General features: G+C 49.4%; 9 protein-coding genes across 9 annotated transcripts; 6 read left to right on the top strand and 3 right to left on the bottom strand.

The window, feature by feature from the left end:
• Positions 1 to 496: 496 nt before the first annotated feature.
• BDV27DRAFT_147647 (uncharacterized protein) lies at positions 497 to 4,398 on the top strand (the record flags this gene model as incomplete). The annotated part of the gene is made up of 7 exons (XM_032070784.1): positions 497 to 719; positions 795 to 1,702; positions 1,908 to 2,058; positions 2,097 to 2,182; positions 2,779 to 2,884; positions 2,949 to 3,489; positions 3,546 to 4,398. The coding sequence occupies 7 exons, from the start codon at positions 497 to 499 to the stop codon at positions 4,396 to 4,398; spliced, it is 2,868 nt and encodes a 955-aa protein (XP_031924719.1).
• Positions 4,399 to 6,206: 1,808 nt separating this feature from the next.
• erg8 (phosphomevalonate kinase) lies at positions 6,207 to 7,706 on the bottom strand (the record flags this gene model as incomplete). Its single annotated transcript, XM_032073049.1, has 2 exons — positions 6,207 to 7,305; positions 7,354 to 7,706. 2 exons carry the CDS (start codon positions 7,704 to 7,706, stop codon positions 6,207 to 6,209), a joined length of 1,452 nt encoding a protein of 483 aa, XP_031924718.1.
• Positions 7,707 to 9,252: 1,546 nt separating this feature from the next.
• Positions 9,253 to 14,103, top strand: BDV27DRAFT_132701 (pentatricopeptide repeat protein). The gene is made up of 2 exons (XM_032067937.1): positions 9,253 to 9,441; positions 9,528 to 14,103. Exon 2 carries the CDS (start codon positions 9,843 to 9,845, stop codon positions 13,656 to 13,658), a length of 3,816 nt encoding a protein of 1,271 aa, XP_031924717.1. The 5' UTR covers positions 9,253 to 9,441; positions 9,528 to 9,842; the 3' UTR covers positions 13,659 to 14,103.
• Positions 14,104 to 14,199: 96 nt separating this feature from the next.
• Positions 14,200 to 15,769, top strand: BDV27DRAFT_132698 (pyridoxamine-phosphate oxidase PDX3). The gene is made up of 2 exons (XM_032067936.1): positions 14,200 to 14,496; positions 14,578 to 15,769. The coding sequence occupies exons 1-2, from the start codon at positions 14,322 to 14,324 to the stop codon at positions 15,582 to 15,584; spliced, it is 1,182 nt and encodes a 393-aa protein (XP_031924716.1). The 5' UTR covers positions 14,200 to 14,321; the 3' UTR covers positions 15,585 to 15,769.
• Positions 15,770 to 16,073: 304 nt separating this feature from the next.
• BDV27DRAFT_132697 (uncharacterized protein) lies at positions 16,074 to 16,526 on the top strand. The gene is made up of 2 exons (XM_032067935.1): positions 16,074 to 16,206; positions 16,282 to 16,526. The coding sequence occupies exons 1-2, from the start codon at positions 16,127 to 16,129 to the stop codon at positions 16,382 to 16,384; spliced, it is 183 nt and encodes a 60-aa protein (XP_031924715.1). The 5' UTR covers positions 16,074 to 16,126; the 3' UTR covers positions 16,385 to 16,526.
• Positions 16,527 to 16,701: 175 nt separating this feature from the next.
• Positions 16,702 to 19,906, bottom strand: BDV27DRAFT_26334 (chloride channel protein). The gene is made up of 7 exons (XM_032076161.1): positions 19,381 to 19,906; positions 19,258 to 19,325; positions 18,845 to 19,204; positions 18,718 to 18,795; positions 18,346 to 18,671; positions 17,946 to 18,300; positions 16,702 to 17,888 (listed from the first exon to the last, which is right to left on the bottom strand). Exons 1-7 carry the CDS (start codon positions 19,850 to 19,852, stop codon positions 17,001 to 17,003), a joined length of 2,547 nt encoding a protein of 848 aa, XP_031924714.1. The 5' UTR covers positions 19,853 to 19,906; the 3' UTR covers positions 16,702 to 17,000.
• Positions 19,907 to 20,276: 370 nt separating this feature from the next.
• Positions 20,277 to 21,387, top strand: BDV27DRAFT_132695 (histone-fold domain-containing protein). Its single transcript, XM_032067934.1, has 4 exons — positions 20,277 to 20,510; positions 20,564 to 20,649; positions 20,707 to 20,797; positions 20,858 to 21,387. Exons 1-4 carry the CDS (start codon positions 20,438 to 20,440, stop codon positions 21,193 to 21,195), a joined length of 588 nt encoding a protein of 195 aa, XP_031924713.1. The 5' UTR covers positions 20,277 to 20,437; the 3' UTR covers positions 21,196 to 21,387.
• A 263-nt stretch (positions 21,388 to 21,650) lies between these two features.
• Positions 21,651 to 23,227, top strand: rip1 (ubiquinol--cytochrome-c reductase catalytic subunit RIP1). Its single transcript, XM_032067933.1, has 4 exons — positions 21,651 to 22,053; positions 22,201 to 22,289; positions 22,358 to 22,508; positions 22,577 to 23,227. Exons 1-4 carry the CDS (start codon positions 21,762 to 21,764, stop codon positions 22,756 to 22,758), a joined length of 714 nt encoding a protein of 237 aa, XP_031924712.1. The 5' UTR covers positions 21,651 to 21,761; the 3' UTR covers positions 22,759 to 23,227.
• A 465-nt stretch (positions 23,228 to 23,692) lies between these two features.
• Positions 23,693 to 26,366, bottom strand: she9 (putative mitochondrion biogenesis protein (She9); the record flags this gene model as incomplete). Its single annotated transcript, XM_032070783.1, has 4 exons — positions 23,693 to 24,579; positions 24,658 to 25,378; positions 25,821 to 26,227; positions 26,309 to 26,366. The coding sequence occupies 4 exons, from the start codon at positions 26,364 to 26,366 to the stop codon at positions 23,693 to 23,695; spliced, it is 2,073 nt and encodes a 690-aa protein (XP_031924711.1).
• Between the last annotated feature and the right edge of the window lie 1,142 nt (positions 26,367 to 27,508).

Here is a 27,508-nt window from a genome sequence, read left to right as displayed (position 1 = left end):
TCACATTGCACACCCCTGACTATCGTGACATCACTCCCAACTGAGGGACGCGTTGACAATAGCAAAGTAGACAGTTCGTCCCAATGAATTGGACACAGAAAATAATTAAGGTATCGAATCATCCGATCGCAATGAAAGGTCATTTGCCTGTCATACCTTGGGTCGTAATAGATGTGCCCGTTTGAGATCCCTCGGCCGTGGTACCCGGGCCGACTAAACGTCTAGTTGAAGTCAAGTGGGCCCTCCCAGATGCTAACATGTAATTCTTGGTTTTCTGATATGCAGAGTCTCCGCGGCAGATATCTTTTGATGCAATCTAAAGTCTGGACTTGGGTCTAGATTTGGGCAGGTCATATGCGCAAGTCCCCAACAGCATTGAGCATTGTTTTTTAAAGCTGCAAGCTGTACTGCCACTCCGACCACTATTTACAGACGATGTCCTCCTAGGTAATTTGGTTTTCGCTGATTCAAGCATTCTCATCTCATCCATTTCATGATGCTGCAGTCATCGCTACACACCTCCGACCATATGGCCCGGACGAAGTCCAGTGAGCCTGAGCTCACTATCAATCTCACCGAGCCTGCGGTGTTCATACCTACATACACACATAAACCCGCTGTCTTGAGGGGTTCTTGTGAGCTGAAGGTGAAGGAGACATTAATGGTGAAGAGATTAACAGTCAACTTTCACGGGGTTTCTCATGTACACTGGCCACATGGTAAGAAAACCCAAGATGCAGTTGAAGGAACCGCTCTACGACAAAGACGCCAGAGAATTGTCTAACAGAACGTAGGTCTTCACGATTCGAAGACCATCACAGATCGTACGCTGACGGTGTTCGGTCCGGCCATCTCAGGGACCGGACCCCAACACCACGCTGATCAGGAAAATCTAGGAATGTTGGAAACGGGTAGTACGGAATGCAATACATCGCGCCAAAAATGCGGATTGTGGGGCACCATCACGAACAAGTTATGTTCGAGATGCAAAAGTACCGCCGCGCCAGATTATCAGCTACTGTCTCCCGGTACCTATACTTACAACTTCGAAATGATATTGCCCCCTCAGTTGCCGGAATCTGTTAATGTACGGCGAAGCCATGTTCGATATAATGTTCGGGCATGCCTAGAATTCCCCGGGCATTTCAGGCATAACATCGTCCATAACATGCCGATCGCTGCCATCCATTGTCCGGCAGAGGACTTCGTGGAGGATGCAGAGCCGGTTTACATTGCTCGCGCCTGGAAGCGTTTGCTTCGATGCGACATCCTCATGTCGAGAAGAGGCGCACCTCTCTGTCATATATTACCTGTGAGCGTGTCTTTTGCCGAGCTGGCCAATTCGAGGTTCCATGGGTTGCAAATCTATATTTCAGAGAACGTTCAGTTCCTCCGAAAAGATGGTCTGGTTTCCTGCCTTGGGCCTTTCAAGAGGAGACTCTTATATGAAGCGGCTGAAGATTTTGTACCCACTTTGCCGCCCTATAGGTTTGGTGAAGATGATGACCACCTTTCAGAAAAGAGCAGCTTTGGTGTACAAGAGAGTGTGGTTCTTTCGGAGTGCGAGGACAAACCCGCGACATCCGAGGGCATGACGCTGAATATCGACTTGGTATTACCCACCTGCCAGGACCATTCTGAAGATAACTGGATGCACTTTAGCACTGAGTATAAGAGCGCAAGGGTGTACCATTGGCTTGATGTAAGTCCATCAGTGTTTTAGTGCGAGAAAAACTTGTTGTAACGAGGCATCCAGTTTGTGTTTTCCATGTCCAAACATGGGGCACCGCCTGTCGTGCAGAAGATCGCCAGGGTTCCACTGTCGCTGCGATCCTGTTATGCTCAACACGCCAACGCATCCCTGCCAGCTTATTCACAAACATGTGAAATAAAGCCATCTAACGCAGCTTCCGCCGAGGGATCTTTTGACCAAGAATCTTTTGATCAAGACCAGCACTGGTGGTCGGAGGACGACCAAAGATATTCTGTTTCTTGACGGGTTCAGGTTCCCGAAGACTGACATAAGCTTTCACTTGGCTTTCATTGCGACCAATGATAGTGACTAGTTCGGGTTTGAAAAACTTGACGTCGACAAGTACTCATGCAACTCGACATTTGGACGACGAGCAAAAAATTTTCACGCATGTTGTCTCCATCGGTGGGGACGACTCGTGATTGTGTGGTGGAATTAAAGTGTTCTGTGAACGGGTATTACATCATTGCCATCCCACCGCGCTGGTTAGCAGGTCCACTCCTACCTTTGATTCTACTCTCTATGGTGCTTCCAAGGTGGCCCTTCATTGCTTCCTCCAGTCAAAGAAATCTGCCATGATGTCAAGGGCAATACTGCCCATGGTCTCCATCAATGTGGAGGTGAAAAGCATTCTCCCCATAGGATCTTCCTCCCCCACTGGGGTATGTGACGCCACAGGTTACCGCACACAGTATCTCCTGTCAACGATTGTCGACCTGGAGTCGTCCCTGCTTAAAATCTGTCTGATCCTATCGTCCTGTACATAAATTTCTTCCCCAGTCCAACTTCTTTCTAATATTATCCCAATTTAATCACTGCTCTACCCCAGATATTGTGCATTGTACTTCAGCGTAGTATAGGATTCTCATCATGGCGCCTCCCACCTATGCGGGGATGTCAGGGCGGAAACTGTCACTGACAGTCTCTACCATTGCAACAATGGGGTTTTTGCTTTTCGGATATGATCGTGAGTCTCTACGGTTTGCATACATTTAGGGGAAGTCACGCTGACCACGGCTGTAGAGGGTGTGATGTCGGGCATCATCTCAGACCCGGCCTTTAATGACATGTTCACGGCAACCAAGGGCGACAATACAATGCAGGCTACTGTAACTGCAGTCTATGAAGTCGGTAAGTCGCAATGCGGCCCTAAGAATGCTCCCTTTCGTTCGAGTAAGCTGATCATCCAATGTAGGTTGTCTCTTCGGTGCAATCCTCGCATTGCTATTTGGTGATCGGACGGGTCGCCGGTGGATGGTTATCGCCGGTGCCACTATTATGATTGTTGGTGTCGTTATTCAGGTGTCTGCTATGCCAGGCTCGCTTCCCCTTCTTCAATTTATCTTCGGTCGAGTTATTACTGGCATTGGGAATGGAATGAACACCTCGACAATTCCCACATACCAAGCTGAATGCTCCAAGACCAGCAATCGAGGTCTTCTTATCTGCATTGAAGGTGGTATTATCGCCATAGGTACGGCTATTGCATACTGGATTGACTATGGTGCACACTACGGACCACAAGACCTGGTATGGAGATTCCCGATCGCGTTCCAGGTCTTCTTCGGTATCATTATCATTGTCGGCATGTTCTACCTGCCGGAGTCACCTCGCTATCTCATCGCCCACGATAAAGTCGCCGAAGGCGAGCGGGTCCTCGCCGCGCTGGCTGGCACTGAGATTGAGGATCGTCACACTCAAACGGAAAAGAATCTGATTCTTGATTCCGTCCGAGCGTAAGTCTTCCTCTTCCATGACATGTACTTGACCTTGGAAGCTTACCGTGAGACAGTTCGGGTGCCACGAAAGCCAAATTCAGTGATCTACTTACAGGTGGACCATCCCAGCATCTGCGCCGCATGCTCGTGGGTTCGTCGTCGCAGATGTTCCAGCAGATTTCCGGTTGCAACGCTGTCATCTATTATCTCCCAGTCTTGCTTGAGCAATCTATTGGCCAATCTCACAACTTTGCGCTCTTGATCGGCGGTATCAACATGATCTGCTACGCCATCTTTGCAACGTTCTCGTGGTTCTTCATCGAAAAAATTGGTCGCCGTAAATTGTTCTTGGGAGGCAGTTACGGGCAATGCGCAGCAATGGTTATTGTATTTGCCTGTCTTATTCCTGGCGATAAAGAAAGTGCAAAGGGTGCCGTCTTCGGCTTCTTCCTCTATATGTGCTTCTTTGGAGCCACCTGGCTGCCATTGCCATGGCTCTATCCCGCCGAGCTCTCTCCGATCAAGACCAGAGCTAAAGCCAACGCCATCTCCACCTGCAATAACTGGCTGTTCAACTTCACCGTGGTCATGATCACCCCTGTCATGGTAGAACATATCGGCTGGGGCACATACTTGTTCTTCGCTGCATGGAACGCAGTCTTCATTCCAATCATCTGGCTTTTCTATCCAGAAACTGCAGGTCGTAGTCTGGAAGAAATCGACCTGATCTTCGCCAAGGGATACGTGGAGAAGATGAGCTATGTGCGCGCTGCGAAAGAACTTCCCAAGCTTTCCGACGATGAAATCGAGGCCAAGGCAGCCGAGTACGGTATCCTCAACAACAACGAGAAAGTCGAGGAGCGAATCGCCGAACATGCCCCCCAGGACTCGCAGGAATACTCGTCCTACCTGCCTAGTCAGCTATAAAGAATTACATGGTGTGGGACTCATCAACTCATTGTTCTATACTGCATAGAACCTCAATTCTAGAAAAGAAACATTATGCTGCGAAGGCGTTTTGGACTGCCTATACTTGCTTTTACTGGATACCCATGTTATCAGGGGATGTTTTCATGCGATGGATATGTTGCATGGCTGTACATATGTACATTTGAATAATTGAATCGTTTATGTTTATAGCTACGATGACATTTATGTCGCTTATGGCCCCAATGAATTGAACTGTTGTTATGATTAAACAAGACATCTCTAGCTTTTGGCAGCAATGAATCACCTACTCCAAACCAAGGCAGAGCGATAACAATAAAAGCAACAAGAATATGTACTAAGACTGAAGACATGATCTAAATCACTATATTCCCTCTCAATTTCCCATAAAAGAATCAGACCCTAATTTCTCCTCCAACCCAGAATTCCGTTGAGACATACTCCTAGCACTATCAGAACCAGGCCCAGAACTAGAACTAAACCCCCATAATCAGCACACTCCAAATAAAAGGCACACAGCAACACTCAAACCCCTTACCTCATAACCACCTTCTTCGAAACAACCCAAACACAAGTCCCCAGAAGAGCAACCTTGACCAATCCCCCGATACCCCTGCGACTGAATCGGGGATGAAGGTTGTTATAGAAGTTCGGGTTGAAGGGAACCGAACGCATATCGGTGATGTGTGGTGGTTGTGATGGCGACTTCTGCCCTAAAGCAGATGTATGGTAAATGGGGTATATGATTTGGTAGAATTGAGCTCGTTGAGCACTGCTTGTTTCTGTAGGATGGGTTTATATGCTATTCTCGGGGTATGGGGAATTGTCCGGGGGGGCAAGGATTTAGGACCGAAGTTCGGGTTAAGATATGGGGTCAGTCTATGGAAGGAGGGAGTAGGCTTGTAGATTTAAGGGACTGTTGCATCCGATTAGACGAGCACCGAAGAGCCATATGCTCATACGATAGACATATCGTAAAGAATAAAAGTTTACCGAATGTGCCAGGCAGGTTCGTCCATAGGTCGCCCGACTGCCACAAGCATCGTCTCGACGCCGGTAGCAGTTGCAATATGATATGCCTAATCATTATCATTTGGAGTAACAGGGGCCGTTGATATGTATTCTGTATGGGATTGCTGACGATATATTGCACTGCTTTACACAGACCGTGGTTTTGGCTAGATAATAATAATGAATTATCCTGAATCGTGTGGTCTCCGTTATCTGAAAGGGTCTGGTTTATATCTTTTCCAAGGCCGCGTCCAGCAAGAATGGAAACGCGTCATAGCGTTTCAAGGGCAGGCACTCGTGGTTTGTAGAGTTCGAGTTTTGCTTGACTTGGCTTTGGATTACGGGTCTGCACATGCAATGGCAATTATCCCAACACTGACCCTGGATGGATGTGAAGTTGATTGTATTTGACGTTCTCTATTTTCTCTTATTTTTCTTAAATTGAAGGGAGACTGGACAGCCTCATTTCACAAGACGTCTACTAGCTTTTTTGCATTGCCATTTTGTGTAGGCTATCTTATGGAAAGATGCAATGGTCATGATCGTGCTTAGACTAGAAATGCTCTTCATCACTGGCTTCGCTCGTAACGGAATGCTTGGGCTAATAGAAGGGATAATAGGGAAGAAAGCAGAGAATCGATATTAGCGCCGAGTTCAGATGTAATGTATGCTGAGTCAGGTAGAAATTCTTTGCTGTTTAGCACAGTACCTCTCGAATGTCAAGTCTACTTGGATTAGTAGCTGTGCATGGCGAGCATGTGGACAGAGCTGTCGACTTAGATCCAGCCGGCATACTGGTCGAGACCCTCATTGTTGACTCCATCTGAGCCGTGACGCACACCGAGGAGCCGGACAGTTCCGATCTTGCCACCGAAATCGTCCTCCACCTTACTCTCCCAGTCCTCGAAGAGCTCATTTAACTTTTTAAGTACCTCCTGGTCATCGCGGATCAAGACAGCAATCGCATCATAGCCTCCCGCACCAGGAACCACACCACCAATCACTCCGTCAATGGCTGACACTGCATCAAGCAGCTCCGTCTGTACTCTCGGCTCAATGGGGACTCCCGCCTTGCGGGTCATGCTGCGAAGGTGATTGCGTGAGCGCTGGATGAGGTTGCGGACATCATTGAAATCTTCGGGCGATTCTTGATCAGGGCTCTGGACTAGCTGCTTGAGCTGAAGACAGAGCCTTTCATTGTTCGACTGAAGGGCAGCCCAGAGAAGATCGGCTTCCTGCTGATTTTGTTTTCGCCATTCAAGCACTTTCTTGACCATCGAAGGGGAGTTTGAGCCGCATTCAACGTCGCACAGAACCATCTGCATGCCTCGAGGAAGTCGCATGCCGAAATCTAAGCACTCTGTATCCCACGGATGCTTAGGGTCGGCGTCCTCCACAACTGCAAACAACCGCTCTTCAAACCCAGGTGAACCGGCGTCACCGACAGATTCCAGAATGCTTGGAGAGAATCGGCGGTATAGGCAAGATCCGTAGATAGCAGCAGCCACATCAAACCCGGATCCCACTTTACCTTGAGCGGCACAGTGGGCAGCCTGTGCCAAGTTATGAAGCTTATCACGAGAAGCACCGAGGTCGTCTGGCTGCAGGGTACGGTGAATGACTAAGGACGATACTAGAGCTGTCACTAGAGCCGCGGAGGAACCCAGTCCTGTCTTGTGGGCCTCGTGGAGAGGAACACCGAAGTTCACAAATCTTCCAGGGGACTCAGAAGCCCTAGAGAAGGCGGTCTCAGAATAGTAATCAGTGTCGGCCAGAATGGTCACGGAGAGGGATCCAAAGTCCTTTGAGTCGGCTACATAGCTGATGTAGGTGAGAGCGTAGTTGAGAGAAGTCTCGACAAACGGATTATGACGCCTGAAACCTTTAGTTTTTGAACAGCAGAGGTCGAAAACATTCTCTTACCCTTCGTTCTTTTGGATTACTTTGATTCCACCTCCATTCTCACAACGCTGTACACCGTACTCCCACAGTGCATTAACAAATTGCGGCGAGCGTACAACCACAACGTCCTCGTTATCCTTGTCGTCCACAGCACTTCCGTCCTCAACTGTCTCCGTATCGGGACCCCCTTTCACTGAGCTGAATGATGCACCCCGCCGATGACCTCTTTTCAATTGTTGGACAATAACGTGGATCCTGGCATCGAGTGCGATAACCGTTCCCGTGTAATTGCGGTCTAAAACGAGGTAACCACCAGTAAGAAGGACCTTGCCCGGGGCGGACAAGGCGGTGCTCCCGGATGGCGGATAGGACATGTGGCTGGTGGTTGTTCGACCAAGAGGTTATCTTCTGTTACAAAAAATCAAACGGGCTGGTAAGTCGAACTGAATCTGGCGATCACTTCAACACTGAATCTCAATAATCAGTCACTACTCCATATACGTTCCAGAAGAAACTGTTGTGCGATTTTGTATAGAGTATCGGTTGCCCTAGAATTGTACGCACCGATCCGAGGAAAATCAAATCGCAAAGGGCGAACGTTGGCGAGAGATCAGCGTTATCGACGACACAGAGAGGTACCCCAGTCCCATGTAGTAATCTATGTCGTTTCTTTCCCGAATCGGTCAAAAGTGCCCCGCCTCGAATCGTCACCGAAGATAGGATAGAGAAGTTTGAGCCTGGGTGCCGCAGAAAATTCAGCTGTGCACGAAGCAAACAATACGGTTATTATTATTATTATGATTATGATGATTCTGTAAATGAGACTGATTATTTGTCGGAGAGGGAAGCTTTCCAGAGCTCGTATTATCGTTCCACTGATTGATTTCCATGTTGTGGCTGCAGCTGATATGAATTGTGGCTGAGACTCTGATGTTTGTGGCTTGAGCTTTGATGTGACGCCGCTGACTAAAGAGGGACCTTCCTCTCACTCACAAACAACCTTCAAACACCCCATCAATCGGGTTCGATGTTCCATCATCATGCTATTTAATACTAGGTTGTCCGATTCTAACCACTATTATTGGTGGCAGTGAGCCGCCGAGAGTAGGAGTCGAAGGCTCGAAGCCTACTGCGGAGTAGTTTATTAGGGTAACCGTTCATGCTCTGACCATCGTATGACATATCGGGAATTTCCCGTCGGACATTTGGTCAGGTGTACGGATACTCTTTTGTACTGTTCTCCGTCTGTCGTTACCCCCGTACTTATATTCAGCAATAGATTCGGAAAACGAGTGAATAAGTACTGGCTAAGCAGGGATTCAAAACAAGACCATTGGCCCTAGAGAAAGACAAGTGGCCTCTTCTGCAAAGGAGTTTATCCCTTTCGTCGAATAACATGACTGAGACTGCAATTACGTACCGCGATGGAGATGGAAGAAAAAGTTAATTCTGCCGTGCTCAGTCACTGCTGAGAAGGAAAAATTCAATACTCCGTACTCGCATTTTACTAATACCTTCCATTTGTCCTCGAGCCGTTTGGTATGACCATGGGCAAAACCCTAGCCATTCAAAGCACAATAAAAAATATCGCCTCAGGCATCTCCGTCGGTCGTTCGGTCTTCGGATATCCGGAGCTTAGGATCCAGTCCCACACGGGGCTTAGACGCCAAACTCCGGAGGAGGGTCTAAAGAAAATGAGCCGGGACGCGGTGAGTCACGTTTGGCCAGACATCAAGAATTCCCGCTCCTGAATCTTCCTATGGCCCCAGTGTGGAAAGCCCGCCGATTGGGCTAAGTCCCCTGACGGCTTCTTATCCCGGGGTTCCAGGGCCACCTGACCTGTGGAAATAGCCTTAGGCAACGAGGGAATGACGAAGGTTAAATGTACTTTTTTTTGAAATTTTTTTTTACTTTTATTTTATTTTCTCGTGTTTTCTAGTTCGCATCGGACATGTTGAGAAGAAGCATAGCCATATTCCTTTAAACCTCCCCCTGGTTCCTGTCTGGGTTCCTTTTAAATGTAGGATTCTCTGCCCCCTGCGTCTTGTAGATACATACCCGAGGGTTTATTCCTTAGAATTCCATCCAAGACGATTCGTTCCCCCAAAGGTACGATCAGCTCTAGTACTAACCTATTGAATTAATTATCCTCAAAGAAGTCAAGTCGTTGCGGGATCGGCACTAATCTCCATTAGGATTGGTCAACGATTATTCTCGCCTTCTCTCAAATATCCATCCATTCCCTCTTGTCCGATCTGTCATATTTTTCGACACCTTCACGAAAAGATTTTTCCTCCCTTCGTTTCAATTCCCTTGTATATACAAGCGCGTTCCTTTGACGACCAGCTGTCGTCAAATGAACCTGCATCCTTACTATTATTTTGATTGCAAGGTAAGAATCAAACAACACATCACCCGAACTCGGAAAGGTGGAACTAAAAGAATGGTCGCGTGACTAACATTGAAAACAGCATTGCCTCTTCACGCTGAAGAGGACTCCTGCCAGATAAATGGTTTTCAAACCGTTTACCCATCTCGCACGTCAGAGTTTCACCAAAGCCTTCACTCATGGCTATGCTCAGTCGGTAGTTGCGGCGTCGCAGTCTTCCTACGCGTCCTCCGCCACATTCAATCAACTCGCCAATCAACCGGCAAAGGTCTCCCGGAGCGCATTGCAAAATGTATTCCAACCCTCAAGTTCTTCCGGCGCTGGCGCCAAAGCCAGCCAGGGCGGCTCGGGCTCAGGGGACTTAGGCCTCGCGGCGTATTATGCCGCGTGGCAACACGCTCAGCAGACCGGTGACGATAGTGATTGGAAACAGTTTCAGGTGAAGCGGAAACTGGGGTGGAAACCGTCAACGCCGGAAGAAGCAGCAAAGTCCAAGGAGGATGGCGTGAACTCGACGAATTCCCATAACTTCGACTCGCCCCATATCACGAAGGCCTCCGCCAATGCCGATGTCAGCGCTCAGGTTGAGGAGGCGGTAGCTCGAGAGATTCAAATTCAGGAAGAGCAAGCCCAAGCTGAGGAGGCATCCGAAGCAAAGGATGACTCGGCCACCGAGGCATTCCCTGAATTACCAGCAGACGTGGCTGCCATCGCGGATGTCTCCACGGAACAAGCTCGTATCGCCTCCGACCAGATTATCCAGCTGGCTTTGGCAAAGAATTACGCTGAGATCCCCAGTGCATTTGAATCACTACTCAGAGATGGCTTGACTCCCACGGTCGGCGCTTACAATGCCCTGCTGGAATCGGCTGTGCGGCTTCACGGTGACACCGCTCAGGCAATCCCGAAGGCACTGGATGTCTATTCTGATATGCTCCGTCGTAGGGTAATTCCCGACGAGCAGACGTATCGAACACTCGTCCAACTCTTCGTGGAGCGCGCACACGATGCCCTGAAGTCCAAGAAATCGCTCGAGCAGGATCGGGTCCGCTACGGAGGAATGGAAGAGCCTGGCAAGTTCATGCTCCACTCGAGCGAGTTGGAGCGAGCCATTCTCGATGAGGACCATTCGCTCGGTATCGCTATCAAATTGTTTGACACTGCTTCCACAAGACACACCGATCTCGTCTTTCCATTAGACACCTACAGCCGCCTGATTATTGCCTGTGCGAGAGAAGGCCAAGTTGAGAATATGATCCGCGTTTACGCTCACATGGAAACCCACAAAGTTACACCGCATGCCTCTATATTCCCGTCGATGATCGATGCTTTCGCCTCTACTGGGGATCTGAAGAGCGCTGTGGAGTGCTACAACGAGTATAAGGCTCTCGCAATCTCAGACGACAATGGTACGTTCAGCATCGTTCAACGCCTGGATGGCCAGGTGTATGCTGCGTTGGTCAAAGCGTATCTATCGTGTGGTAAGGAGAAGGAGGCTTTGCGCTTTTTGGAGCGGATCCGGGCCTCTTTCGATGAGGTGACAGAAAACCGAGAAACCCGGAAAGATGCTGTTGAAACCGTGATCGTTCGAGATGGCCTTGTTTCGCACTCCTTGAAATCGGGTGAGCATGATAAGGCGTTGAGTCAGGCTAAGACACGGTTGCGCGATGGGGCCCTGGATCATGCCATGGCCGAAATCTGCATCGCCGCGGCGGATGCCGGTAACCTCAAAACGGCTTCCGAGGCATACGATTGCTTGCCTACTGATACCACAAAACGTCATGGCCCTGCTATCTCGATGCTGGCATTATACGTGCGTCAAGGCAACGTGTCGGCGGCTAGGCCTCTGTGGGTTATGCTAAGCACTGTGGGTCAGACAACGCCGGACATGGTTCAGCCGACAGCGATGTACTCGGTGGCCTTATTGAAGAGTGGTCAGATCGAAGAAGCCCTAGTGGAGGCCCGTAATATGTTTGGACGGGTCCGCAACACTTCGATCGACAACCCTTATCTACTCAACTCCGTCCGGGAACAGATCAATGAAAGTCTTCATCTCATCGGTCGCGAACTTATTCAAACTGCTGCCGTCCTCTCTCCCCAATCTGTCATGACTCTTCTTTGGTCAATGGTCGAGAACGGTGGACTGGTCTCCCCGGTCGCTGACCACGCTGTCGCCAGCCTCGGCCCTATTGCCATCCAGCAGCTCAACCCTCGCGACCTAACTCTTGCCCTCCAGGTCCAGGCCGGCATGCTTGTCAACAGCTCCGCGTCTTTGGATGTTGCGCACCCAATCCGCTTTTCTCACATGCTTGACATTGCCTTGGCTACCGGGCTTCAAATGGATCCCTACACTACTCGCGTTGTCGACCAGGCGGTCGGGAAGCTATTCAACAGCCGTCCTGACATGGTAAGGAGGTGGCACGACCACCTTGGCCTCACCTCCAGCCCGTCTTCGTTCTTGTCCGATCGCCACACTCCAGTCTCTGAAATGTCGACGATGACCTCCGCGCCTAGCGAAGACTCGTTCGATCCGTACGCCTATGCCACCGATTTCAAAGGATCTGCGATGATTGCCGAACAGTTGGAAAGCACCAGCGGTCGCCCAGAGTCCCACCTTAACGATGCTTTGACTCGGCTTCGGAACATGCGCCGCTCTGGGCGTCATCCTCGCTACATCACGTATGCCAAACTGATCACCGCTGCCGCCAAGTGTCATCGTAACGATTTGGTCCATGAAATCCTAAGCATGGCTCGCCGCGACGTCCCTCTCTTGCACCAGTATCACGCTGTCAAGTACGGTTGGGTGTCAATTCTTGACGCCATGGTAGCCTCCTGCCTTACCCTCAATGATCGCAGTCTTGCCTCCAAGTATCACCAGGAGCTTTCGGAACTTGGCTCCGCTCCGTCTGCCAACACCTTCGGTCTTTATATCACCACGCTCAAGGAATCAACCAAGACCTTCGACGAGGCGACCGAAGCCCTTAAGATCTTCCACCGTGCGGTCGCCGAAGGGGTTGAGCCTACCTCGTTCTTGTACAACGCCTTGATCGGAAAGCTTGGCAAAGCCCGTCGTATTGATGATTGTCTCTTGTATTTCGCCGAGATGCGTGCTCAGGGTGTGCGTCCCACCAGTGTTACCTACGGAACAATTGTGAACGCCCTTTGCCGAGTCAGCGATGAACGGTTCGCCGAAGAGATGTTCGAGGAGATGGAGTCGATGCCCAACTACAAGCCTCGCCCAGCTCCCTACAACTCCATGATTCAGTACTTCCTGAATACCAAGCGCGACCGCAGCAAGGTTCTGGCGTACTATGAGCGCATGCTCAGCCGTAATATCCAGCCCACCATGCACACTTACAAGCTGCTCATCGACGCATACGCCTCTCTGGAGCCTGTGGATATGAAGGCTGCGGAGAAAGTACTGGAAACCATCAAAGCCGCCGGACAGCAACCCGAGGCCGTGCACTATGCATCTCTTATCCATGCTCATGGCTGTGTGATGCATGACATGAAAGCTGCCCAGGGAGTCTTCAACTCGGTCGTCTCCAACAGCAAAGTGCGACTCCAGCCATGTCTGTACCAGGCCCTCCTGGAGGCCATGGTGGCCAACCACCAGGTCGCACAAACTGAGGACATTGTCAAGGATATGGCCCAGCGTAGGGTCGATATGACTGCCTACATTGCCAACACTCTTATTCAAGGGTGGGCCACGGAGGGCAACGTGAGCAAAGCTAAGACCATCTATGATAGCATTGGTGTGGACAAGCGGGAGCCCAGCACTTACGAGGCTATGACTCGTGCATTCCTCATGGCGAACGAGCGAGAGAACGCCTCTCGCATTGTGCAAGAGATGCTGTCTCGTGGATACCCGACCGCTGTCGCCAGCAAGATTGTGGATCTTGTTGGTGGCGGTGCCGCGGTCGCTGCTGCCCTGTAGGCACTCGCGTCATCCACTGACGAACCGTTGCCTTCCACCCTCTCGTTTTAAGCAGGACTAAAATCACTGTTTTCAATCGAAAAGGGATAAAAGAATATTCATTTTTAATATGTTCTCAGGGCTGGATCCCTGTCTTTGGCTGTTTCCAGCCCATTTGGTCTTCGCATTGGCATTTGGGAGGCAATACCATGCCTATTTGGTGTACATTTTCTCCTTCATCTTGTTTATGGTTTGCATTCAGCGAGCGGATATGGCGTTCATGTAAAAAAGAGGTTATGATGCTGTTTGGTTTAAGGGTTATTTACTATTTCTTATTTGTTCGATAGACACTCCCAACTCTCCAGTCAGGAAACTCCTGGCTGCAATTCTTTTTGAATTCTAAGACTTCTGTGCTGTCCACAGATTAGTTTTGGATAATCAATACTAAACTTATGAACCGGAGAAATTGCGGTTGCTTCCAAGTCTTGCGTAGAGAGTAAATAAGTCTGTTCTTGATCTGGTTACGAAGTACTGGCGACGGACTTTTGGTATCGGCGTTTATCGGCCAACCCCGCGGAATAGATTAAGTCATTCAACCATGCAACGGTCACACCTCAAACCTCCCACATTCTGACTCCTCATTCATTCAACTCCAATTACTTCCTCGTCGGTAGAAGACAGCCTATGCGTCCTCTCCGGCTGTCGTCTTCGACTTACTTCTCTCGTCGGCGCATACAATTTGCTCAGTGCTACCACCAAACCCCGCGACACCTATCCGCCATGAGTTCAGAGAATCCAACAGCTGACCATCCTGCCAGCCCAGGAGATGACCATGGGAAACACCCCAGAAAGCTAATCTGTAGGTTCTACTCGTCCAAATTTCACGGGCATAACCACACTTCTAGAAGCACAGCCGCTGACACAACCCCGCATTCGCCAGTTGCACCGGGTGACATCCAAGTATCAACCCCTAATGACCAAACAACGCCTCCCCACAAGCCGGACACCGCTACACCTGCCAATGTCTCCCGACTCGTCGCTGAAGCACTTCGATCGGAGACCTCCACGCCTAACTCCGTTACCGAAAACCAGATTGTCTCCCACCCCGCTCGCGCGCATCAGTTCGTGACCAACCCGCCGCTCACTGTCTCCCAGATGCACCCCACCAATCCGCTCCATCAGTTCCATACCTGGTTCCGCGACCCCCGACTGTCTGCATCGTCGGCTCCGGAGACTTGTACGCTGGCTACGGCGTCTTTGCCCTCTGGTCGGGTGAGCGCGCGCGTTGTATATCTGAAGGAGCTTGACGAGCGGGGCTGGGTAGTCTACAGCAACTGGGGCAGTCGAAAAGGGAAGGGCGCACAGGTCTTTGGTACTCAAGCAGATGGAGATAGCGTTCTAGGTGCCATGCCCGAGCCCTGCGCAGATGATGACGAGATGCCACAAGGGAACAAATGGGCAGCTCTCACATTTAGCTGGGGAACTACCGAACGGCAGGTGCGTATCGAAGGCCTCATTGAACCCCTTAGCCGCGAAGAGAGTGAACTGTACTGGCGGACCCGCGAACGGGGTAGCCAGATCGGCGGCTGGGCCAGCTGGCAGAGCAAGGTGCTCTGGTCCGCAGAGCCAGACAGTCTGATCGAGCGGCGGCGGAAGAGCCTCGCGCAGGATGTGTTCCCCCAAGCTATTCCGGGAGATGTGGATGAAACGGATATCGACGACGGCCGGGCGCTGCTGGAGAAACGAGTGCACGAAATGGAGGAGAGGTTTGCCAATACGGAGCAGATCCCATTGCCTCCGTTCTGGGGCGGCGTGCGTCTAGTACCGGAGTCGGTAGAGTTCTGGCAGGGCCGGCGTAGTCGACTGCATGATCGATTCCGGTATGTGAGGGTGCATGACCCCCAGAGTGACTCGTATAAATGGCGAATTGAACGACTTTCGCCTTAAAGTAGAGTATAGATTAGATGGGATACTATACATAACTAGCGAACAGCGATATTGGTATTTGATCGATGAGACATATTCTGTTCACTTATAGTTGCTAACAATTGAAGCTCGTGCTCAATATTGAGCCGTCGAAATAACTAGAGATCATGCTCATCGAGGGGATTTATTAGGTACTGCGATTGTCATACATTTAAATTGGGCCATTATCTGGATCTAAATAAGCGGCTTCACAGGGACTGAAGCCCCTTAAAGCCCATAATATTTCCAATAACTATTAAGAAGAAAATCACTATTAGCTATTTATCCCTAATACATCAATAATAAATCAACACATAAAACCCGAAACCGTACACATACAAAAGCAGTCCTATTTCCCAAGTACCCCAAATACTTGGCAAAACCTGCCAAGAAACAACGTACACTCCATTTAGCATATCAACCATCCGTCTACAAAACCAATTCCCCTTAACCCCAACCAACCTCACCAACTAAAAACCCCCAGTATATAACAAAAACAGAAACAAGAACAAAAATATATAAAAATGTCCACACACTCCCGCTGGGTAGTCCTAGCCTTAGCAAGCGGCGCATTCGCCGCCCTAAACGGCCTCTTCGCGAAACTGTACGTTTTCCCCTACAATCATTCCTAACATAACCAATAAGAAAAGATAAGATAATCTAACAAACCCCCCCCCAGAACAACCGATACCCAAACAACAACCTTCTCGAAATCTCTTCTTGCCTTTCTAAGTCTAACAGGCGATCATCCTATCCTAGAGATGTTGGTTAGGGGTGTATGATTCTCCCGTCCCTTTCCGCCTTATCTGTGAATTGCCCCCCTTGGGGGTGGAGCTCATTGTTTACTTGCATGTTATGTAAGTTGTATGTGTGTATGTGTGCTAAGAGTGTGAAAAATTAGGCTTGTCTGGGTCTTAATGTCCTCTGTAATGTGATTATGTGGGCTCTTTTCACGAGGGCCTTGACGGCTGCGCCGTCGACGGTAAAAGTGTCGATTACGAATACGGCGGCGAACTTCCTTGTTACGGCTATGCTGGGGATGTTGGTTTTTAGGGAGGAGGTTGGGGGGCTTTGGTGGGTTGGGGCTGGGATGATGGGGGGTGGGTGTGTTTTGGTTGGGATGAGGGATAACTAGTTTTCTTTCTCTTGGGCTTTCTTTTGGTTTGTTACTTGTGGTAATTGGATTGGGGTAGATGGTTATTGTAGAGTATGTGTGTTTGTATCAGTGTTAGTATAGATTGGTTAGATGGGTTTATGTGATTGTTTGGCTGTAGGATGGAGTTCTGGGTACTAATGCTAAGGGTATATGATTTATGTTATTCTAAAATTCAGAACGATTTGAATCATACAAGTTCTATATCTATATACATATACATATAAACATGGGCAGGGATATCACTATTGTCGTTCTTCTAATTCCATCAGCCTGTCGTTTTCGTCATCAGTACCGGTGGATATGCCCCTTCCTTCGTGGCGATCGGACAAGGCGACTCGACCCGCTGGCCGCCAACGGGGTAACTTGGAGCCCACTCGTTGTATGAAGTTCCACACGCGCTCCTCTAGCGTGTCGCCGGATCTAGCACTCGCCTGGTCTCCCAGTGGGCCATCCGAAGCCTGGGTCGCGGCAAGTGCGTGTTCCTGAGCTTCAACCTTGAACTGGTACTTAAGACAGTCTTTGACAGTGACAAGGCCGGTTAAGCGGCCACGGTGCTCCACGAGGATGACGCGAGGTCCAATCTTCTTGAAGATTTCGATCACGGTCTCAAGGGGGAGACGCGGGTGCACCGTCAGCGGCGTGTGGTCCGCGTATCTGCTGAAGTCCACGAAGCTGGAACCGACGCTCTGTTGGATAGCATCAAAGGTATCAGGAGCCAGGTGATGTGGCGAGGAAGAAGACGCTCTGCGTGCTACTGAAGCTTCAGCAGCTTCTTTGGTGAACACACATCGGGCATTGGGCGAGAGAATGCCTTCCGCCCTGGCACGGTCAATGGCGTACCGTAGTTCCGTGCGACCAATGTACCCGACAAGTGTCTTCTTCGTTCGGTTGTCGACAATGGGGAAGCCTTGGAATTTATTGTCGCTCAGAAGGTGCTCTGCTTCGCGAACTGGAAAATCGGATGCAGGAAGCGTGACGGGGTCGGCCGTCATCGCGTGCGACACGGGGACGTTGAAGACATGGTCTTCCTTATTATCAAGGAAAGGAAAACCATTGGACCAGATCATTCGGTCCGCGATGCCACCATTGCCAAAGCGGCTACTGACGGCTTTTGTGACTCCTACCACGATCTACAAGCCAGCCATGTTAGTTGCATATAATAAGATGCTCTATGGGCATGAGCGTACCATGGTAGGGAGGATATAAGTCAATGCTCCGGTCAATTCAAACATAATGACCGTGACTGAGATGGTCAAATGCATGATGCCACTCAAAGCTGCTCCTGCGCCTAAAAACGCATAGGTTCCTGGAGTAATACATGGCACATCCGGTTCACAGGCCGCGAAAAATGCCGAATCAGGGAAATGCTCGTGCAACGCCTGGACAAGGACCCCAACCAAACGGCCAAACGATGCTCCGATCGCCATCGACGGTACGAATATTCCCGCAGGTACTTTGCAACCGTAGGATATGATGACCAGGAATATACGGAGAATTGTCGCGATGGCGAGCGACCCAACCAAAGGCCACCGGTTTTTGGACCTAACATGGTAAGCAATGCTTGTGAGTCTCCTTAGAATTACTTACTCGCAAAGACCATGATAGTCATGACCGCCTTCACACTCGCGGAACAAGATCTCCATCATCTCTGTCATGTTAATCTTCAAGAACATGTTCGGATAGCATAGCACAGCCGTTATCGCTGCTAGGATCACCGATTCCATAACAGCATGTTGGGAGAGATATTTCTTCCGGAATGCTTGGACCCTAAGGTTCCACTTGATCACAAAGGCACCGTACAATCCACCAAACACACCAAGAAAAATAAAAAATATCAACTCGAAGAAATGCCAGGTACGGTCGTATTGGACCTGGAACATAACCAGCTGTCCAGTCCTGAAAGGGTTCATCGCCTTGGGCATGTTAGCACTTGACAGTCGATTACATGGGAGTACTAACCGCCAACACGCCGGTCGCTACCAAGGCACAAAAATAGCTGCGCCATAGGGTTTTGAGTGGGAAATATGATGCCATTTCCTATACAGAATCAGTTTCTGGTCTGAGCAATAGGTATTTATATCCGTACCTCGAGGGAAAAAAGCACTCCTCCAATGGGACTACCAAAGGCGACAGCCACGCCAGCCGCGGCTGTAGCCGTCAAGACCTCCCTGGTCTTCGAAGCACTTTGTTTATATTTGCTAAAGAGCCGCGAGATGACATTTCCCGCGCACACGGCAAAGTGAACACTAGGCCCCTCTTTACCCACAGAGAGGCCGGAGGCGATGGCCAACGGCAACGCAATGGACTTGATCAAGAGCGTCCACGCACCCAAGAAGCCCTTCATAACAAAACCAGCTATAATGCATTTTATTTCGGAGATACCGGAACCAGCGGCATAAGGGGCGAAGGATTTGACCAGACTCGCAGCAATCAAGGCAAATAGCATCTGTCCGGGACTTAGCAACAACCTCTGCAAATCATGGAGCATGGATAACGTACAGCATAGCAGATATAGATGACATAATTCAAGAGCCACCAAGAAGTCCAAGTCTTCCATTCGGGGCAGCCTGAGAATTTGTGAGTCCCAACACGTTAGCTAGTAAGGCGGCAGTCGCAACATACCTCCCTCCGCGCCCCAGCAACAGAATGATTCATTGAGGTAGAATGCTGTTGTGCAATGGCCTAGCTTGATATCCGACAACCACTCGGTGATAATGTTTAAAAAGGCGGAGATAAACCCAATCACGGCGCCAACGATCGTGATAACTAGCCAAGCTTGTCCAGCGTCGTAGGACTCGCGCACTTTGCGTCTCCAACCAAAAGCGCCTTCTTGATCCCAGAAACCAAACCCGTCTCGCCGCTTCGCTCTCCGTCGCGCTTGCTCGTGTACCGCATCCTGAACCCAGTCGATAGTTGTAAAATCCTCGTATCGTTTGATCTCGCTGATTTCTTCTGTGATTGCGGTGGAGTGACCGTTGGCTGGTTGCTGGGCGGCCGAGGAGGTAGATAAGCCTGATAGCCTCCTCCAATTCCGACGCTCAGATAGTACTGAGGGTGAGCGCGGGGAGGTTGATGAGTCAGGCATTGAGCTCATACCATAGATTGAATGTGCGATGGGAGCATAGTCGAAGGCAACCGAGAAGAGTTGGTGGTAGAGCTATTCCTCTCGGGGTATGACGACCGATTGATTGATAGTAGCTTCATTATCAAGGGAGAGCCGCGCGGCCACGTGAGGAAGCAAGCTAATTTCCCGCCTTTCGGCAGTTGAGAACAAAGGAACAATACCTCAATAATTCATATGGGATCAATTCAATTGAGACTATGGAAGTGTTGTAAACTATCTATAAACGACATTGGCGAGGAGAATTCAGGAAAAGCAGGTATATAATAACAATTCGCTAGTTGTAGTCGATCTGCGGTGTGGGATCCAACTAGTAGTAGATAACTAAATGCGTATTTTATCGGCACTGACGCCACGCGCTATATGGATTTCCACGCCGCACGCGCCAGGCTCAATTGCCTAACACCTCCTGCACACTTCAAATAATTATCAAATTTCTAGATCAACACAAGAACAGCCGAGACTAACACCTCACAACATTGATTTCGATTATTTTCGTAATATTCAGCAAAACCTTCCCTTTCTCTGCCCTAAATTTACGCTCAACACGACCCCACGATGCCTCCCAAGGAGAAGTCCACCCCGGATTCTGCGCCCTCCCATGAGATTACCGGCCAGAGCGCTCTTCCTAGTACGCGAAATACACCCATCATAATGGATATCGCCAGTTGACTGGTTCTGCAGTTTCGCGGATAAAGAAAATCATCCAACTAGACGAGGACATAGTACAATGTTCAAGCAACGCTACGTTTGTAATCGCGATGGCTACAGTGCGTGATTCTCTTGCCGCAACCTTATACTTCCCTTCCCCTCACTGACTAGCCTAGGAAATGTTCATCCAATATCTCACAGAACAAGGGCATAATGTCGTCAAATCCGAACGGAAACCACGAAAGCTTATCCAATACAAAGACTTAGGTTAGTCGCGCATAGCGTTTTCCAGCATCATACAGTGTACTGATGGGATGAACATCATAGCTACGGCGGTTTCGCGGATCGATAATCTAGAATTCCTCTCCGACGTTATCCCCAAGACAACAACCTATAAACAATTCAAGGAAAAGAAGGCCAAGGAAGCCATCAGAGAAGCCGAGATCGAGAAAGGACAGCGCACACTGAATGGAACGGTACCGCATGCCAATGGAGAGTCAGAGCATCAGGAAGAACTACAAGCTATAGAAGAAAAGCCGTCAAAGAGCCCTCGGACGCCGGTGGTCATGCATGCGACTGGCGCAGTGAGCACGCTGGTAGTCGATCGGACTGTTGACAACCAGAGCAAGGGAGAGGACGGGGATGTGGAAATGGTTGACCAGTAACCTGGACCTCTATAATGTTCCAATATCAACCGATGGAGTTGCATGTATGGGGAGTTCTGGGTTTGGGTGCTTCTTTTATGGGCAAAAAGATCGTGTTATGGTCACCTTTGCATTTGGGTTAATTGGGAATGGACGGAACGGGAAATCACGGGCAAAATGGTCTCCGTCAGCTTGGGAACAAGTCACTCGTTGTTTGGGTTACCTTTATATATCAAAAAATAGAGTAAATGAAAAACATAAAAATAAATTAAATTTGGATATAAATAAAGTGAACCAATTGTCCAGGGTATGATATCAATTTCGAATTGCATGATTACCGAGTACCAATTGTAATTGTATTGATAAATAGTGTAGAAAATAAGGTGAGTGTCGGAGTGTGACCCAATCAGCCAATGAGGCGCCCCGTGATTCCGAAGCGAAAGCTCTGGTTCGACTTTCCGTATGCCGCGCCTCCGACTTCAACCTCCAACGTCTGGAAAATCCTCCCTCGTCCACCTTGACTCCCCCCTCCACCCCCCTCAAACGGTCGTCCGTCGTTGCAATTGACTGCAATTGCTTTGCCCGCCATGTCTCTCTCCTCCGCTTCCAGCACTCTGTTGCGCGCTTGCGCCCGCCAACAGCTGCCCACTTCTCGCGCTGCCATCGCCTCCTGCCAGCAGCGGAGGGGAGTCGCTGATGCCTCCAAGTCATCCTTTGAGAGCCCTTTCACCAGCGCCAAGGAATCCTCGACCTACAAGATCCCTGACTTCAGCAAATATGCCTCCAAGAAGCCCCCACGCTCCAACCAGGTCTTCTCTTACTTCATGGCCGGTTCCCTCGGTCTTGCCTCTGCTGTCGGTGCCAAGGCTACTGTTCAGGGTAGGTCTTCCCTGGAGGTTATCGATTGAGATGGAGGAGTGGAAGATACCAGGATGGCGAATCAAGATGGCCGGGTTATGGAGATAATTGGCGGTTTGGATCGGGTTATCATTTGGAGCATGTGGCTGATGACAACTTCACCAACAGACTTCCTGGTCAACATGTCCGCCTCTGCCGATGTCCTCGCTCAGGCTAAGGTTGAAATCGGCCTTGCTACCATCCCTGAGGGCAAGAACGTATGTCTCGATCATCCCTACGAAGCTGTTTGTTGTGATGCACGATTGGCTGACCTGATATCAAACAGGTCATCATCAAGTGGCGTGGAAAGCCCGTCTTCATCCGTCACCGTACCCAGGATGAAATCAACGAGGCCAACTCCATTGAATGGCAAACCCTCCGTGATCCTCAGGCTGATGAGGACCGTGTTCAGAAGCCCGAGTGGCTTGTCATGCTTGGTATGTGATCCGATCCGGAACGATATCATATATGTCTTTGCGGTATTTAATACCTTTCTCCACTTCAGGTGTCTGCACCCACCTTGGTTGTGTCCCTATCGGTGAATCCGGTGACTTTGGCGGCTGGTTCTGCCCCTGCCACGGTTCTCACTACGACATCTCCGGCCGTATCAGGAAGGGTCCTGCCCCTCTGAACCTCGAGGTTCCTCAGTACAGCTTCCCCGATGAGGACACTCTCGTCATCGGTTAAACGAATCAAACGATGCCAATTCGAGCGAACGGTTTATCCGACGGACGGGAAACGACGTTGAAGGGGATGAGAGAGTGAAGGTTTGTAACTGCACTTTAGATGAAATCTCTGTATCTTGTCAAGATTAAGGAGACCCTGTTTTAATATGGATCGATTAGAAAAACTGAGCCTCGTGTTTCTATTACTTTCAACAACTACCCTGTCCACTTTTCGCTCCTAGAGCCTGTACCACTCCTTGTCCACGGGGTTTTTTCTTCCCATTGTTCCTGGGTATAGAACTTTCTGTCATTGGCCGCCTTCCCGTCTCTCTGCACTTCTTGTTCTTTCGATAGCTTAGAGGGACTAAGGGGAGTAATGATGAAGACAGGAGACGGTCGACATATAGATGTATACCTTTTGTATGTCTGTTACTTGTATCTACATAGTCTTTTATTGGGTATATTCACATGCGATTCCTTTTGTCCGTTCATACCAATGTGCATGGCCTCAAGCGTATGGTTTTATCGGTAACGTATACTTAGAGAAGCGGCACAGTTATTGGAGAAGGAGAAACGGTACATGACAGCAAGATGATAGCCCAAAAGTGACGAAACCCAGTCTGAAATCGTCACGATACCACGGCCGTATTGAACATAGGGCAAGACAGCATAATACAGATGCTAGGTAAAGCCGAGTCGAAAACTAGCGGTGAACAGCCGCCAGCTCATTGATATCTTATGCGACACGGCCATATGAATTTTTGAAAGAGCGGCCCAATGCTCAGGTTGTACTTTCCGAAACGGGGCAATGGCAACAGGTAATCATTCATTCAACTATGTTACACAAATGCTCTATGCGAATATCTATACCACATTTATACACAGCATTTCAAACAAATTAATGGCACGCTAATTACAATGACTCATCTAGCCTGACATGCTTACACGCAGTCATTTCACCGCGGCCGGATAAGAGCAATCACTAGACCCATGATAGCTGCGCCAGCAGCCGCGCTCTGAAGAGCGAGTGACGACAGATCCCGTTGGGTGATGACTAGGTTGCGATCGCTGAAAAGATCGCCGATATACTGACGCCAGGATTCAACGGAGGCAGGAGGGGGGAAGCGCGAGAGTTGAGATTTGGCGGATTCGAGGAGGTCGTTCAGGGAGTTCTGGTTGTTGGGTGCTGTTGTTGTGTCGGGTGCGGGAGTCGCTGAGTCTGGGACGTCTGGTATTTCTGCTGAGACTGCGTTGGAGACAGTTTCTTCAGCGGCTGGGGATGATGCAGCTGCGATGATAGGAGCGGATGAGTCTGTGGTAGAGGGTGCGGCGGGAGCCTGTTGAGTGGCATTGACAGGAGCCAGGATCTCAACGTGGTTCATGGTCTTTTCCTTCTCAATAGCTTCGATGACCTTCTCCTCAAAACCCTTGACTAGCCTCTTCCGGCGCCACGGTTCCACGGCGATCTGGAAGATCAAGAAAAGGAGAACGTTCACGCCCATCAGACCCCACGTACCCCAGGTACTCATCCGGCGGATTTTGTCCGACCAGACTTGCTCCTCGTGGTACCGGGACAGAATGCTTTTGTTCAATTGCGCGGCAGCTTCCTCAGACTCGCGTTCTGCTACCGATAGAGCTTCCTGAGCCTCGTTTTCGGCTACTTCGTTGGTGTGGTCGTTACGGTAGAGGTGGGTGAATCGTTCCAGATCTGATGCCGACCAGGCATGTTTCCGCTGGAGAAGTTCGTTGACTTCACGCTGTGAAGTTGATCGATTGTTGATAGCAGCTGCATATGCGTCTTTGGCTTCACGGACTCGAAGGCGGGCAGCTCGGAGTCGCTCCTCTGTTGGGGAGTTTGGCGGTCAGTAAAGACGATCAACTTCTCTCCGGGTGGAAGGCCATTGGTAGATCTGTTTCATACCTTGAGTGTGTATATCTTTCTTAAGTGCTTCAATGGATGAATAACCAGTCAAATCGTTCAATCGCTGGCCCGCCACGAAAATGTTGGATTGAAGGTTATCCATCATGGTAGTAAATTGTTTGGAAACCTGGGACCTGTGGTTCTCAAGATACGACGGCAGGCCCTTACTCTCGGCTCCCTGGGGTTTCACATCATCCTTAGCCTCCTGTTGCTGAACTTGTTCAGTCTCATTGCTCTCCTTAGCAGAAGGGGGAGGCTCCAAGCTCCCCGCTCCAAGGTAAATCGTTGGGCTCCCCTCGGAGGAACCCATAGCAGGTTGGTCCTTGTCCGCCGGCTGCTCAGCAGTCTTTCCATCTTTCAATTTTCCTGTCTCATTGGACGAGTACAGCGTAAACTGCGACCGAAATTGGCATTGTACGCAAACTGAAAACTGCCGCCGTGGATCTGAACCAGCAGGAAGAGGCTTCGGGCCAACGGCGGAAAGAAGAGGTGATCGGACCGGACGAGAGGTTCTTGTGAAGGTGGTGGTTGATCGGAGGGACTGCCTGAGCAGCAATGGCATGGACTGCATGGCCGGTTTGAAGGGCCACGAGAACCTGACCAAACGCTGGTTCTTTTGTTGAATTGCAGTCGGGTGAGTTAAGGCTGGTTGGGGAGTGGATGCCGAAGGAAAGGCGGGAAAGTCGGCGGAATCGAATCGCCCGCGGTTTTCTTCGGGTTTCTGATAAGAGTCACGATAAGTGATTCTGTACCACGCAATTTATCTGGACAGATAGAGATGGCTACAAAGATGTATACAGTATCTTACATGTAAAGGCTCATGAAGATTCTTTGGTAGAATTTGCTTCGGATCGACAATATATAATGTAGTAGATTCATTACTCGGTTAAAGAAAAAGAGTACATTTAAAGCTGGAGTGACGGTAATACATATATGATATCCTTCGAAACTTGGATGGTATTGTTTCCTCGTGCCGCTAGCATTAAAGACATAAATAATTCCATACAGATGATAGTCTCGTAACCCATAACATTAGAAAAGTACAAACAATTACAAAAGGTCAAGTACCAACTGAGGCAGCCCTTACACACAGCAACAGTCCAGATAAGTGATTGGTAGATAGTGGTACGAAGGACTGTCACACACGTCTATCAGTCCTGTACCTTATGGTCACCCTTCACGGCTTCGGCGTATGTGGGTGGTGGTCGCGAATCACCCTGTGTTTGATCGCTGCTGCTACCGGCCGCGGCCTCATTCTGGGGCTTAGGAGCGGACTGTGATTGCTGTTGCGGCGGGGGCGTCGCCGTATTTGGTGCCACAGTGCCGTAGCCTCTCTGAGACGGGTGCTGGATCTGTTGATGAGAAACGTAGTAGTATGTCACATGGCCGTTTTCGACGTCCCTTCGATGAGCACCCCCGGAAATTGGTTCGTAATAAGGATCATCAGGATCCTGCTCTGGATATTTGAGAATGATATACCAGGCATGTAGTAGGCCCGGCACATAGCCGAGACAACAAAGGGCAAGGTTGATGATCGAGTCTGCTGTACAAATGCCTACTTTAATCCATACTGCGCAACGTTAGCAGGGCATGTCAACGACAAATGTTTGTACGATAGTAGTGACTAGTTCAGAGGATCATTGGTACATACCTGAAACCGGTGGGAAGAATATTGCGAGGATCGCGAGGAAGACGTCCGAGCCGCACATGATTGCTGGGGTATATTTGGTACTACCTGAATGGACTTGCTCTCATGCAAAAACCGATATATAGACGCACGTAGTGTATTCTATGATTGGTATAATAGACCAAGTAGACGTTGATAATGGCTTGTAGAAGCTGTGATGACGACAGCGGAAATACAAGCGGTTGATGCCTACCTGTTCGGGTCAGATGACGTCGTTGTGATCACCTGACCTTCTGTCAAAGGCTGTCGAATCAAATCCCTCGGGAGGCACCGAAGACATCTGATACTAGAGGTAGTGTTGAAGATCTTAAGAATTTTGCTCTCTACTTGGAATGCAAAGCTACTGTTTTATGTTTGTGGCCGAGTAAAGGGCTTTCGTGGGTAGTTGTTTCTTTTCCGGTAGAGGTAATCGTGGGTCCTCAGACATATATATATCAACACCGTCTAGGCCTAAACTTCAAATACATACCTCAAACCCGACATATCATTCTAATTGACACGTAACATACACCATTCATAATAATATTCCTCAGTAGATCTTTGACGGAATGTAGGTTAGGGTTATGATATACTGATTGCACCATATATACTTTATGATCAGTGAAAACCTTCTTCTCGCACACTCGCACAACGACGCTGGAGGGGTCCTCTAGCGACTAGGTACCTATTTATAGGCGTGCATATCATGTATGTTGAAATGTGAGTTCTGAAATATATTAACAATATAGTGGATACCATTCCACTCTCAGCCTACAGGTATATGTGATTACTAAATGCAGAGTATAACGTATTTCACCGGTGAGCGGGCCACACCAACGAGCGGGCCACCTCATCAAAAAATTACGCGTTTTATTGCCTCACTCAATTCAACTACCAACCATGCCTCTAAAAGCGCCTCAAAATTCAAGAAGTTTGGCTGAGCAGGAGGACAGAATACTACTTGCTATATCCGCTTTAAACAGAGAAGAAATCTGCAATATTCGTGAAGCGGCGCGTGTCTATAATGTTCCTCGCACAACTCTTCAACGACGATTAAATGGAATCACTTCGCGCTTAGAAACACGCGCCAATAATCATATATTAACTCAAAATGAAGAGGAATCGCTTGTACAATGGGTTCTATCACTAGATCGACGTGGAGCACCTCCCCGACCGTCTCATATA

Source organism: Aspergillus caelatus, assembly GCF_009193585.1.
Source record: "Aspergillus caelatus strain CBS 763.97 unplaced genomic scaffold BDV27scaffold_166, whole genome shotgun sequence".
Classification (NCBI taxonomy): domain Eukaryota; kingdom Fungi; phylum Ascomycota; class Eurotiomycetes; order Eurotiales; family Aspergillaceae; genus Aspergillus; species Aspergillus caelatus.
This window is presented reverse-complemented; position numbering and strand designations above follow the sequence as displayed.